Source organism: Emiliania huxleyi (genome assembly GCF_000372725.1).
Source record: "Emiliania huxleyi CCMP1516 unplaced genomic scaffold EMIHUscaffold_589, whole genome shotgun sequence".
NCBI lineage: Eukaryota > Haptophyta > Isochrysidales > Noelaerhabdaceae > Emiliania > Emiliania huxleyi.
The window spans coordinates 1-13,551 of NW_005197580.1; the positions used below are offsets into that span (position 1 = coordinate 1).

Consider the following 13,551-nt stretch of genomic DNA (forward strand, 5'->3'; position numbering starts at 1 on the left):
TGTCCCCTGACTGCGTGCCCCGACACAAAGTAATGGCGACACATATAGCGCGGGGGACACTGCGCCGCCGCCGGGGGGCGGTATGCCGCTACACTTCGGTGCTTTGTGTGGGTCGCGTTCCCATGGCAGCTGTGTGGCTGAAGCCCTCGTGCCGCTGGCGTACTACGTCCACCCCCCCTTCTCAGGAGGTGGTTCGGCAAGCGGCGACCCCTCGAGACACCGTGTAGCGTGTTGGTGCTTGGTGGGGAGGGAGAGCGGCGGCGGGAGAGAGAGGGAGGCCTGGTGAGTGAGGGGGAGAGTGAGCATGTACACATCATAAACACGTGTAAAAGCTCCCCTTCCGCTTCCCAACGCCTGAACGAAAACCTTCCCTGGGACCCCGTGTTGCATGTCTGACTGTCACTGTGCGATTTCGGGGCCCGGGGTTGTGCGTTTATGTGACAATACTGACGGTCGGCCGGCGTCACGCCAATTCGCACAATTGTCATAGGGTGATAATCCACCTCGAGACCTCGAGAGAGAGCGCGTCCAACGCGCAAAACTGCCGCCCCCGTTGGGGCTCGCGAGTGGGACAGCTCGAACACGATCGCAGAAACGCTGCTTTGGCTCCAATGGGGAACGCAACCTCGGCCATCGAGACCAGCGGCGACTGCCACGGCACCGCAGCGCGTCGACAGAACAACCGTGACGTCTTCGGCGCGGGCGTGTCCGCGTTTCGGCAAGAGCTCAGCGGTGACGGGTGCCCCGCTCCCATCCCGATCCGCGAGGCGTCCATGCGTGCGCGGCCTCGCGTCGTCGTTCGCAAGCGCCCGCTGTTCGAGCACGAGGCCGCTCAAGACTTTGACGTCCTCTCGTGTCAGGGCGGCACCGACGTGTGGGGCGAAGGCGATGCGGCCGCGCTGTGGGTCACGCGCGCCATGCTCGCTGCCGATCACCGGACGATGTACTGCGAGCACCACGGATTTTACGCGGACGCCGTCTTTGGGGAAGCTGCGAGCACAGCCGAGGTGTACAATGCGGTGCTCGGCGGCCCGCTGCAGCACGGCTCAACGACGGTGCTGTGCTTTGGGCAGACCGGCTCCGGCAAGACGTTCACGCTCGCCGGGATCATCGACATTCTGCGGGAGGCGCTGCCGAGTGGTGGCGGCCGGTGGCGAGTGAGCGCCCTCGAGGTTGCCGGCAATGCGGTGACGGACTTGCTTCACGCCTCTGCTCGGTGTGTGCTCCGAGACGACGCCGGGCGTTGCACGCGCGCCGTGCTCCTCCCTGCCAGGGCGGCGGACGCTGCTGGAGAGGGCGGCGCGGAGCCGAGCAGCAGCGGCGTGCCGTGCCTGCTCGTTGGAAGCGCCGCGGAAGCCATCGACGCGATCGTCGACGCGGCGCGCCGCCGCTCGACGCACCGCACCGGCGTGCACGATGCCTCCTCCCGCACGCACGCTGTCTACCAGTTGGAGCCTGTCGACAGCGAGGGCACTGGCCGAGGGGCTGGCGGACGCCTCTGCCTCACCCTCGTCGACCTCGCCGGTTCGGAGTGGGCGCGTGACCAGGTGACACTTCCGAGAAGCTTCCGCCGCCACGCCGCCAGACCCGCGTGCGTGAGAGCCACTCTTGCCAAGGCCTCCAGCCGCCCTCCAACGCCGTCTGGCCAGCGCTGCTGCCACCTAGCTTCCCCGGGCTTTGACTCCGCCCGACGCGCCCCGCGCAGGTGAGCCACGAGCGCGCGCGGCGCAAGGAGGCGCAGGAAGTCAACGCCTCCCTCTCGGCGCTGAAGGCGTGCCTCGCGGCGCGCGCAAGCGGAGTGCGCCTGCCAGCACGCGACACGGCGCTCACGCGGCTTCTGCGCGGGCCGCTGGAAGGAGAGGGGCGGATGGTGCTCATCGCCACCGTCTCGCCCTCCTCTGCCGACGCGGAGCACGCGCTCGACACGCTCAGCCACGTGGGGCTGCCTGTGAGGACGGTGGCAGGCGGCGCGGGCGGCGGCGGCGCGGGCGGTGGTGGGGGCGGTGGCGGGGACGGTTCTGCCCACCGCTCAGTCGTGGGCGGCGCCTGCGCCGATTGGCAAGGCGTCGGGCCGTGCGGCGCGCGCGTGCTCACTCGCCGCCTGCAGGGCCGGGCCTCACTCATGCGCGGCGAGGTGGCGGGCAGCGTCGACGTCGACCGCCCGCTGCCGCCCAGCCCGCGAGATTGGACCTCGGCGGAGGTTGTGCGGTGGTGGCTCGCGACGTCGACCGCTGCGGTCGAGCGGATCAACGCCGAGGTTGCGGAGGCGGCCGCTGCGGGGTTCGCCGCCGCGGAGCAGAAGAAAAGGCGCGCCCCTCGCCGCCGAGGCGGCTCTTTTGCGACGCGCCCTCGACTCGACCCTGACGCGTCCGTGACGTCTTCTCACAGGCTGCGCGTCGTGCTGCGCGGCGCCGAGTGGCCGCCGCGCACCAAGCTCGGGCTCAGCTTTGAGCCTCCCGGCCTCGCCGACGCACCGCCCACCGCACCGCCCACTCTCTCCCGCGTGACTCCGCGCACGCCGATCGCCGATGCGTCACCTCTCATCCGACGGGGTACGCGCTTGGTCGGCTGTCGGCTCGCGCTTGCGCAGGAGGAGGGGGCGCCACCGGAAGGCGCGCGTAGCGACGCCGGAGAGAGCTTGACGGCTGGCATCGACCACCGAGCTGGTGCCAGCGACGCACCACCGGGCAGGTCGGGGCTCTTGGCAGAGTTGCGGCGCGGCTCGTTGGCACTGACGCGTGTGGCGGACGCGCTCGACGCGGCGGAGTCGGAGGCGACGCGCGCGGCGGAGGCGCCTAGATGCCTCAGACCGTTCGCTTGCCCGGCCGACTACGTAGTCCACTACAGCCTCTGAATGCGAGGCCCGCTGACCCTTTGCGGTGGCGTGGTGGGACGCTCAACCCCCACCTTCACCGTGCAGGCGGAGGAGGTGCCGCGCAAACTCGACGACGACGCGGCGCTGCTCCGCGCCTGGGTGGTGGGCGGGGAGGCGGCGCAGGAAGAGGAACGGCGGCGCATTGCCCGCCGCACAGAAGAGGAGGTGGAGGCGGAGGCGGCCGGGCGCGCCGCAAGCGTCGCGGTAGCACGGGCGCGGCTCGATGAAGCCAGGGCGGTGCTGGCGCGGGCAGCGGCCGCGGCGCGCCAGGTCGAGCTGGAAATCACGTTCGAGCCTGCCGCCTTTGGCCGGGCGGAGGTGCCGCGCGTGCCACGGCACTTCTCCGGTGCGTCGCGGCTCGGGCAGGGCGACGGCAAGGCGTTCATGAACGCGTTCGCAGACCCCGAGCGGGGGCTGCGGTCGCTCATTGTCGCGTGCGAGGGTGACACACGCGTCGCCGAGACACTCTTCCAAGCGCTCTGCGCCCTGGCCGGCACGACACCGCGAACGGCTGATTGATGTACTGACGTAAGGTCGACGGGGAGGAGGAGGCGTATTTGGCTCTGCGCGCCTGTAGTGCTGTCAGTCAGTGTGTACGGCTCTACCCGGAGTACTGACTTCACACAGCACACGAAACGCGTCGTCCGTCGAAACCACACCGGACACCGAGGGAGAGCGAGGTGCCGAGGAGCGAGAGGTCGAGCTCCTCCGTACCAGCTTCGCCTCGCGCCGACGCGCTTGTCGCATGTCGGTTGTCGCTCCTCACGCTTGTGAGAGGCGTGCGTTTTGGCTTTTGCGGTGGTTCCGGTTAATATATGTGTAAAGCCCCGTACATACGGGGTACCGTACCCTTTACATCATCCGATACGCAGTTTGCGGGGGCCCCACAACCGGTCCGTCGATCGCGTGGCGCACACATACAATCACCCTCGCGCGAGACTCCATAAAACCCAACAGTAAATACCGTGTATTTACGACGGTATGCCATGTGCGAGACCGTTCTTGATCTTACGGCGTTCAAAACACTCGGTGTCGAAACACCTCTCTGACGCGCTCGACTTAGTCTTGTACCTTGCGAGCTTTTACATCATGAGGATTCTCTCACCCCGCAGCCGCACTCACCTGAAGGATGGCGCGCTGCAAGTCCTCCTGCAGGTGCGCCGCCTCCTCGAGGCCGACGCTCACGCGCAGCAGCCGCGGCGAGATGGCGTCGTCGTACTTCCGCCGCCACTCGATCAAGCTCTCCACGCCGCCGAGGGACGTCGCGTCGCGGAACAGCCGGAGGGCTGCGGGGAGGCTGCGCGCAGCTTGCTCCGACGCGAGCTCCAGCGCGAAGCAGCCGCCGTAACCGCCGCTCATCTGCCGCCGTGCGACCCCATGCGACGGGTCCGAGGGCAGCGAAGGGTGCGCCACCGAGTGCACGAGCCCTACGGCAAGGTCAGGTCGGGTCAGGTCAGGCATCTCTTCACACTAGGTCGACCCTCGCGACTCCACGTCGAACGACAGGAGCCCCCCGCAGCAGTAACAGTGCGAGGCCCAGTGCGCGTGGGTGGGCGGGCCTGCCAGCGGGTGGCCCGCCTCCCTCCGCACGGCGCGATCCAGCCAGTGGGCAAGCTCCGCCGCTGTCGCCGACTGGCGCTCAACGCGCAGGTGGAGGGTGCGGAGCGATCGCATCAGGAGCCAGACCTCCAGTGCACCCGGCGTCGACCCGACCGCCGAGCGGTCTGCGCGCAGCTCCGAGGCCAGCGCGGCGTCGCGGACGCACAGCGCGCCACCGATCGCGTCAGAATGCCCCGCAAGGTACTTGGTCGTCGAGTGCATGACAATGTCTGCGCCAAGCGTCAGCGCGCGCTGGAGGGGTGGCGGCGCGAACGTGGAGTCGACGACCACCCGCACGCCACCCAATTCCCGCGCAGCGTCGGCGTAAGCAGCCACGTCGGCCACGTGGCAGTCCGGGTTGCGCGGCGTTTCGAGCCACACCACGTCGCCCTCGCGCAGGACGGCCGCCGCGTCCTCCGGTGTCGGCAGCGGGATCGGGTTGCAGTTTGCTCCGCCCGAGATACGCTGGAGCTGCTCAAGGACTTGGTGCGTGCCGTGGTAGCCTCCCGAGATGGCGACGCGGCTCGGCAGCAGCCGTGAGAGCGCTCCGAACGTGGCCGCCAAGCCGGAGGCATACAGCACCGCTCTCGCCGGCGAACTTGGCGTGCCCTCGATGGCGCCGAGCAAAGTCTCGCATCGTTCCCTGGTTGGGTTTGAGATGCGACTGTAGACGTGCCCGTCGGATCCGGGCTCAGGGCAGGTGAAGGTCGTGCTCAGAGACAGCGGCGGCGACACGTCGTGTGCCGTCGCCATCCTTCCTCCGCCGTGGTCTTCGAGTGCATCAGCGTGGACGGCGGCTGTACTGGAGCCGCGAAGGATCGCCGCAGATCCTGCATCCGATGATCCTGCATCCGAGGAAAACACAGCGCGCCGCGCGATGAGCAGGAGCGGCCGCTGCGCAGCGGCTCGTCGAAGCATGGCTTCCTCCTCACCACGCCCCGGCCTCGCCTACTGTGCTGCATGAATGGTTGGGCAAGTGTGAACACCACCTCGTGCCACGGCGCCGCAGGCGCCTGTTGATGGGTCCAGGTGATAGCCCTGGATGGGCAATGCATACGCCTAGTTGGACCTCAGATCGCCCGACCGCGTCCCGGTGCTCTGTGGTCGGATTTGTGACGCCGCCGCACCGCGCCGCGGCCGGGGGCCCTCCGGAGGACGAGGATGGCCGTGACGGACCGGGACGAGCTCTGGGAGGTTCAGTGTCAGTGAGTATATTGTAAAGACAGACCATATGCACAATATCTCTCAGTCTAGCTAAGCCTGGGAAGGCGATGCCGGGGCCGTACAACAGCTTGATGGTGCTTCGCCGGCGTGCGTCCCGGAGCGGTCCCGGACGGGCGGTCCGTGGGACAAAATCGGGGGACAACGCCGACGGCGCTCTGATTCGACTTTTTACTTCAAACAAAGACAGTGGCACGCGCCGCGGCGCGGTGCATGCCACTGTCAGGAGCGGATCGTGTCCCCCACAACTTGCCCAACCATTCAGGGCGACGAGTAGAGTTGGAAGGAGATGGGAAGATGGAACAGCCCGAGGGAGGAGCGAACGAAAATACGTATGGGAGGTTGAAGTCATGCACCACGCTGCCCGGCGTTTCTCATATTTCCCCAAAAAGCTAGGCCCACAACGACGGTGTGTGTGTTGCCGCGGCGATGCCTCCGTCCGGCTGCTGTAGCGGGTGGCTTGCTGCTCGCTGCGATGGCGAAAAACTCGTCTCGTCGCACACCAAGAGCTTATGCTCTGGCGAGATGTGAGGCGCATGCGCCCAGGAGGGGAGGGCGCATGCGTAACGACGCTGCTAGAGATGCCTTTCGGGGCCCAAAGATAAAACTTCTGATGCCATGCGTGACCTAGTAGTGTCCCCAGCTATGGGCGTGTCCACGTTGGAGCCAGGTGTTGTGTGGGCGCGAGAATAGCTCCGACGTTCATTGAGGCTACCGATGCGAGTCGACCTGTTAAAATTGTCGTCGTGGTTTCGTATCAAGAATACTCACTCACGGCCCACAACGCCCCTATGTTGGGTCAAGGGCGCCTAGAAGAAGGCGCCGCCCCCCGAAGAGGAATCCCACCCGTGCGTACCCCGAGCCCCCGTCGAAGAGCGCGTCGAAAGCGTCGTCGCCTTCGTCGTACTCATCCGCGCACGCAGTGGACGAACCTCTTCCCAAGAGAGCGCCACGGTCTTGGAAGCGCCGGCGCCACCACCACCCAGAGCGCTGCAAGCAGCGCCGAATGATGTGGTGTACTCGAGGAAGGTGTGTCCAGACATGGAGACCGGTCGCAACTTGATCAAACCCTCAATGGAGGCCGGCACTGGCTCGTCCGTTTTGACCACCTCGTAAGCAACCGTGTGCGCTCGCTCAGAGATCTCGGTGATGCGCAGCTCCCAAACGGACTCGCCTAGTCAGTCCCAACTGTCGTGAAAGCCAATCCTCAGCGCGACAGGTCTCGCGAGGCCAAAGCGCACACCGTACGCGCTGTCTCCATTGTCAAAAGAGACGACCACGATGGCCCCGATCTGGCCCTCCTCGCCACTTTTGAACCAGGGCATACTGGCCACCTTCTTCGTCACCGAGAGTATCTGGCCGAGCGCGCGCGCGCGACGTGGGGACCGTCTATTAGGCGGGCAGTTTGCACGACGTGCGCGTGGGGTCTATGTAGTTACCGAAAGATCTTTCGTCATGGCAAACACTTTCTCGATCGGCATCGGGAGCACGCAGCTCTGGGTGTCAAACGTAACCACCGGGGGCGACATACTGGCTTCTTCGCGTTCGTCGCCGATGTGTCGGTGATGGCGACTTTTTTTGACGACGCGGGCGTCGGTCTCACGGGCCGCTCGTGTGGATGCGAGAATAGCTCCGCCGTTCATGGAGGCAACCGATGCGAGTCGACTGGTGTGTGTCGTCGTGGTTTCGTATCAAGAGTACTCACTCACACACACAAGCTCATCGGCTGCGTCGAACAGGCCACATCTGCGCGATGGCCATCTGCATGCACCTCGATCCTGTGCCGTGTTTGTTCTGACCCAACCAACCAAGGAACACACACACACACACCAGTGAGGGAGGGCGAGACGATCGATGGGTCCCGTACCATGCGGAGACGCAGGAAACCAGGCAGGGTGCGAGAGGAAACTCTCGTACGGCCTTCGCGGCACCGACGGGCATGGAGCCGCAGCTCGGTCGGTCGGGGTTGATGAGATCCGCAGCCGCAGTGCGACAGCGGGCAATTTTGGTATTCAAACTCTCTCTCTCTCTTATATTTTAGACGCTGACATTCTCGAGCAGGCACCATCTTCTTCTCTGGACTCTGCACGTCGGTGTGACGAGAGAGGGGCTTGTTTTCTAAAAAAAGCCTGGGGGGGCGGCGGGCGGGCGGGCGCGCGGTGCGGAACGGCGTGTGCGTGTGTGTGACTGCGACAAGGGACCATTGGGTTTGTATTATTAACGAAGGCGCTCTCAAAAAAAAAGTGGGCTGCGGCGCCTCGCAGTCTCTTCGCTGGCGTTCTGCTCAAACTGGTATGGGCGGCGTAAAGCCAGTGGTGAACCTCACGGTCTGTTCTGCGGGCGGCGCCGGGCGCGGGTCGACATGGTCGCCGTGGATGTCGCTTTCCTCAGTCGCGTTCGAGAAGCAGGATCCCGATCGCTGGTTCGCGGAGCTCGAGCTGTCGGGCGTGCCCGGGGCGCCCTTTCACGGCGCGCCCATGATCCCGGTGACGCACCAGAGCGCAATCTTCGGGCACTCCTCCGTCAAGCAAAACGCCCACAACCGGGAGCGCGGGGTTTGGTTCTACTATGCGCGGGGCTGCAGGCGCGCCCACACACGCTTGTTTGGCGGCCCTCGCACGGACACTTTCCAGACGCCTCCAATCGAGGAACGATCTGGCCGTACGTGGCTCCGCACTGCCCTCTGAGTCCGCCCCACGCGATGCCCCGCAGCGACCTGTGGTACGACCCAGGCACGACGCTCGTAGCCCTCAACAAGGTGGACGCGGCCCTCAAGCTCGCCGCGCTCTCTTCGCATCGGGGCTCTCACAGCAGACTGAAGGTTCACGGGGCCGACTACAGTGTACAGCGGGGAGGAGTGGATGCTACCGGCCGCCAGCGGCGAGCCGTGGCCGAGCTTGCGAGCTGGGTGTGGAACCGGTGCCTGCGGCGCAGCGCGATGGCGCGCGAGCGCTACAGGAGCGCGCTCAACACGTCGAACCGCGCCCTGTCGGAGCTGCTCTCGAGGGCGGCCGCCGGCCCTTTCCCGCTCGACCGGGAGACAGGGCGGACTGCCCGATCTCCCGCCTTCCAGTACGCGCACGCCCTCGGCAGGGGAGCGTGTGTGGGCGAGTGCGCGCGGCAGGAGGTTGCGGCCTGCCTGTGGCTCTTCGAGTTCCTCGACCCGTTTCTGATCGCGCGTGGCCGCGCGCTCGGACTGCGCTCTCTTCAGCTGCTGCAGTCGCCGCACGCGGGGTATCTGTTCTTCCGGGAGCCCCATAGGCACGCCCCGCACCGTGTAGCATTCACCCCGGGTAGCCAGCTCTCGACCCCCGCCGTGTTTCGATATGGTCGGTCGGTAGTAACGGAGAGTCCGCCTCCGCCACACCACAGGTGGGCCGTCGAGATCCTCGACCTCGCTTCTGCCGACCGGCTCGCCACCGAGGCCGAGCGCGAGCCCGGCGCGCTCTTGGAGCGGCTGCGTGGTGCGGACGGGGAGGTGTGTGAGCCGGCTTGCTTCTTCGCCTGCTGCGCGGCGTGCCTCAATTCGCCGCTCACGCTGCGGCTCTGCTTGGAGCAGCGTGGCCAGCGGCCCACGCCAGCCCGAGGGCACCGCCCCCCCACCTTCTTCCCCAAGGTGGCTATGTGCGGTGGAGGCTGCGAGCGTGGCCATGCGGACACTCCGCCGCCGCTGCTCGCGGCAGTGGAGTACGTACGTGCGCGGCGGAATGCATCTGGAGAACGTGGTCGAGTCCTATCCTCAGTAGATGCTCACTCCTCAGGAGATCGGGCGGTAGTTCCTCATTGACTATATCTACTTAGTGTGTCGTGGTCTTAGTCAATCTTTTCTACTTCCCCATGGGTGCGCGCTTCATAGCTCCCCGGCGCCCGGTGTGGAGGAAGAGAGGCCACCTACACGTACCGCGAGATCCGAGTCGGCGAGTCCGAGTGGGAGTGCACACTCCAGATACCAGAAGTGTGCTCAAGACCAAGTACTCTCTCTTACTCTTTGGAGAGAGATCAGAGAGGCCCGAGAGCGATGTGTACTGTGTGTCCGGAGAGTCCCAGTCCGCCTTGTGCGTTGTGGCCCTTGGCTAGTTCCAATTCACTCTGACACGCTAATCTTGAAAACGTCCAACGGAGCTCCGTGTTGCTCCCAGCGCCCTCCCCCGCGCTCCCTGCGGCCATGGCCGATGATGCTAGTATGAGAGGTCATCTGGCTACCGCGATAGCGACCCAACTCTTCGACATCGTCCGATGATGGTGCCGCAAAGTCAGCCTTCGGAGGCTATCGTGGGGTCGAGCCGGCAGTAGCCGTGACATGTGGTTCCACCACCCCTCGTAGGCTTTGCCTCTGACCGCCACCGTTCCCAGGCTGCCTAATGGGATGGTAAGGAAGGCTGGGCGAGCGTATAGAAGCGTGCTCGACCTCGTCGTGGCAACCTGTCCGGCAGCGCTGGTACTGTAGGCGCGATGAATGAGCGTCGTGCCACCTGACCCGAGACGGGTCGCAGGCGTCGTACCGAGCGCGTCAAGTCCGTGTACTGATGTGCTCTGCACGGGCAAGTCACGTCGGAAACGAGCGACGTGCGACTTGTCAGAGCTTGATCTCCGATCTCAGCGGCGTCGAGTCGTCGCTCCGGCGGCGACAATTTGGTACATCTCCAGGACGCGCAGAGGCAGCTGCGACCCCGGTCCCCGCCGAGTGGACGGCGGTACTCCGCGCCACCTGCCGAGTACCGCCGTCCACTCGGCGGGGTCGCAGCTGCCTCTGGAAGGCACCGAGAGGGACAATAGTGCGCAAATGGTCAAAATCAAGGTTTTGTAACGCGAGCTGTGCCACAGTGAAATGGCACTAGCCGAGAGAGGTACCAAAATGGCGCAAATCGGACCAAATCCAAAATCAAGTTCAAGATTGTGTAATGGTTTAAGTAACGCGGGCTGTGTGCCACTGAAACGGAACCCTAGCCCTTGCGTGCGTGTTTGGCGGTTTGTTCAATAAAGCCGTGACCAGCACGGAGCTAGCTCAGAAAAAAACGACGCAACAGAAAGCCGAGCAGCTGCAAGCGGCGTTCTGCCCCCCTCAGCTAGTATCAGGGATCAGCTTGTTGCTGGCGATCGCGACCGACGCTGCGGCGGCGGGCCGGCGTAGTAGGGGAAACGGCTCGAGCGCCCGCTTCCCACGTTCCACAAGGGCCCGCCGCGCAGCGTTTCGGCGGTGAAGGTCGGCAGCCCGCGCGGCTCGCGCTGGTCGTTGGTCGTGCCCGCGAGCGACGGCCACACGTCTAGGTGCGGCGCGCAGCTGTCGACCGACTCGTACGGGACGACTTCCCCCTGCAGCGCGACGGCACCGTTCCACGCCATCGTGTGGAATGACGAGCACATCGAGCCGACGAACACGGAACCACGCGCGAGCACGCGCAAGTCGTCGAGCGCCGAGACGACCACTGACGCGTCGAGGTCGTCGCGGAACTCGATCCACCGCCTCTTGCGATCGGCGAGAGTCAAGTGGCCACCACCCCGGCCGTGCAGCTCATGAGCGGCCACCGCAAGCTTCGATCGGTTCCACGGCCGCTGGTGCACGGGCGCGCCGAGGGCGGCCGCCTCGCGCGCGAACATGCGCGCCGCCTCGGCGGAGTCCGTCGCGAGCTCGATCGAACCAACGGGCCTGTGCAGGCGCGCCAGGCGGCGGAGGAGCAGCCGGAGCGCCTCAAGGTAGACGACGGGATGCGCGCAGTGGCGCTTCTGCTGGCTCCACCGCGTGCGCAGTCGCGGGTCCCACACGCCCTGGAAGAGGTTCGGACTGAGCCGCCCCATTTCGACCACATCACACGCGTCGCCGCCGCGCACCGCCACCGAGACGTTGACCGCGCCGGCCGTCGACGCCGCCGGCTCCATCCCCGCGAAGAGTTTCGCCGGCAGCGCGCCCGGTGGCCAGGGCGCTGGTCCAGGCTCGAGGAGGGGAGAGCGCCGGTCGCCGCGCAAGAGGATGTTACGAAGAACGACGAGCGCCACGAGCGTCTTGTTGCGGCTCGCAAGGTGTCCGCCACGCGCAGCAAGCGAGGCCGGGCACGCCGCGGTGTGCGCGGTGTCGGGCGTCCCATACATACACTCCCACGCGTCGATATCGTCGCACCCGAGCCAGCGCGCCCACTTGTCGTCACGGCCGCGGTGCGACCTGAGGCGCCACGACGGATGAGGGAGCTGCGCGATCGCCATCGTCATCTGTAGCAGCCCTTTTCCGAGCGCCGCGTCCACACAGCGCAGGTCGCGCGCACACATGAATCGCGTCGCGTCCAAGACCGGCATGGTGGCGCGGGCGAGGTGGCACTCCACAGCGGCCAGCTCGGAGCGAAGCTCCATTTCACTTGTGGGACGGCGTCTCTCTCTCGAGGTTCTCGAGGTGGATATCCTTTGGCCGCGTTGGGTAGCGAGGATTGGTGTAACCCGAGCCACGGAGGCGTGTTTTCTGACGGCCGACCGTCAGTGCACGGAGCCCCTTCTCCGACTTGTGGGGGACGGCGTCTACAAAAAAAAGAAATAGACGGGGCTAAGCGGAGTTTTTGACCCCGCTCTCACACGCCACTGAGATGCCTGCTCTATTTATTTATTTCTTTAGGCAAAGAATTTGACTCGCGCTTATTCAGGCATATGTCCGTTTAGTTGACCCCGTCCTACAACCGCCTAGATAATGTCTTGTGTGCTGTGAGATGTGGTGCACGTCCTGCGAGAGCGGGGCGGGGTGCGCGCTGTGCCTCGGGGTTCGTGCGTCGCCCATCTCTCCGGGGGATGTCTGCCCTATTTATTTATTTAGTCGAGCCTGTCTGCGGTGAGAGCGAGTTGCCGTTTAAATTCTTTCTGTCGTGACTCGTGAGAGGAAAAGAAAAGAAAGAAAACATAGCGCGGAAGGGAGGGATGGGAGGACGGCACGCCGCCACCACACAGGGATTTTAAGGAGAGGAGTGTGGTGCTAGCCGTCGCCCACCCTTGGGCGTCTGCCTCTTCCTATCTCTCTTCGCAGTCCCTTGTCGAGTGTCGTGCGAGAGAGTTTTGCCGTAAATTCTCGCAGCAACCTTCATACCACCTCGCGGTCTTCCCACTCTCGTCGTTCTCTCTCCTGCCGCTTCATTCTCTGACTCATCGCTCTTGCGAGAGAAGAAAGAAAGAAAACAGACGCGACTTAGCTCCCCGGTCCTGGGCGTGCGGTTAATGACTGCACTCCAAGTGCTCACCTAGAGGAAATCTTCTGTATATCGTGAATGATCGCCGAGTATCGCCTAATATCGCCTAATATCGCCTAACAATATCGCGCACCCTCGCCCCGGTCCTCGGGATTTCTTTGTTTTCCGCCACCGCTTCTTCTTCTGCTTGAGCACTTGAGCACTTGATAGGGTCGATTCCGCATGGTACGGGACCCCTCGATCGTCTCGCCCTCCCTCACTGGTGTGTCATTGGGGGGGGGTCATAACAAACACCACGGTCAGGATCGATGTGCACGCTGCCAAAGCAGTGTCGTCCCCCCTCTCCCCGATTGCTGTGGTCGCTGCTGTCGCTGCTCATGTGCAAGCCGCGAGGTGTGTGTAGCCAGCCAGATCCAGCTGCGCAACGCGAGCCGCGGAGCGAGCGGAGAATATCGCGCTTTCCGTCGCAAGCTCCTCCAAAGTCGGGGAGGAGACCATATTTGAACAGCACCCCTCGAATTAACTCCACTTTTTGAGGGCATGCCGGTATCTCGTGACGTGGGGCACCACGGCCCGCCCCCAGACTGTAGGGTAGCCCGGACACTGGGGCCCTTGGGACCGGCGTAATAAGTGACGTGGAGGAACGCGTGTTACATGTACTAGTCAGAACGGACCCCAGTTGCCGATCCTGCCAAC

General features: G+C 64.9%; 3 protein-coding genes across 3 annotated transcripts; 2 read left to right on the forward strand and 1 right to left on the reverse strand.

The window, feature by feature from the left end:
• Positions 1-611: 611 nt before the first annotated feature.
• EMIHUDRAFT_247573 (hypothetical protein) lies at positions 612-3,394 on the forward strand (the record flags this gene model as incomplete). The annotated part of the gene is made up of 6 exons (XM_005764596.1): positions 612-1,216; positions 1,274-1,547; positions 1,706-1,948; positions 2,108-2,280; positions 2,389-2,833; positions 2,921-3,394. 6 exons carry the CDS (start codon positions 612-614, stop codon positions 3,392-3,394), a joined length of 2,214 nt encoding a protein of 737 aa, XP_005764653.1.
• Positions 3,395-3,982: 588 nt separating this feature from the next.
• Positions 3,983-5,242, reverse strand: EMIHUDRAFT_43235 (hypothetical protein; the record flags this gene model as incomplete). Its single annotated transcript, XM_005764597.1, has 2 exons — positions 3,983-4,336; positions 4,466-5,242. Coding segments are annotated over 2 exons (1,131 nt in total), but the record flags the coding sequence as incomplete, so codon positions are not given.
• Positions 5,243-7,989: 2,747 nt separating this feature from the next.
• Positions 7,990-10,142, forward strand: EMIHUDRAFT_120181 (hypothetical protein; the record flags this gene model as incomplete). Its single annotated transcript, XM_005764598.1, has 6 exons — positions 7,990-8,255; positions 8,408-8,929; positions 9,068-9,173; positions 9,312-9,390; positions 9,574-9,650; positions 10,020-10,142. The coding sequence occupies 6 exons, from the start codon at positions 7,990-7,992 to the stop codon at positions 10,140-10,142; spliced, it is 1,173 nt and encodes a 390-aa protein (XP_005764655.1).
• Positions 10,143-13,551: the final 3,409 nt, after the last annotated feature.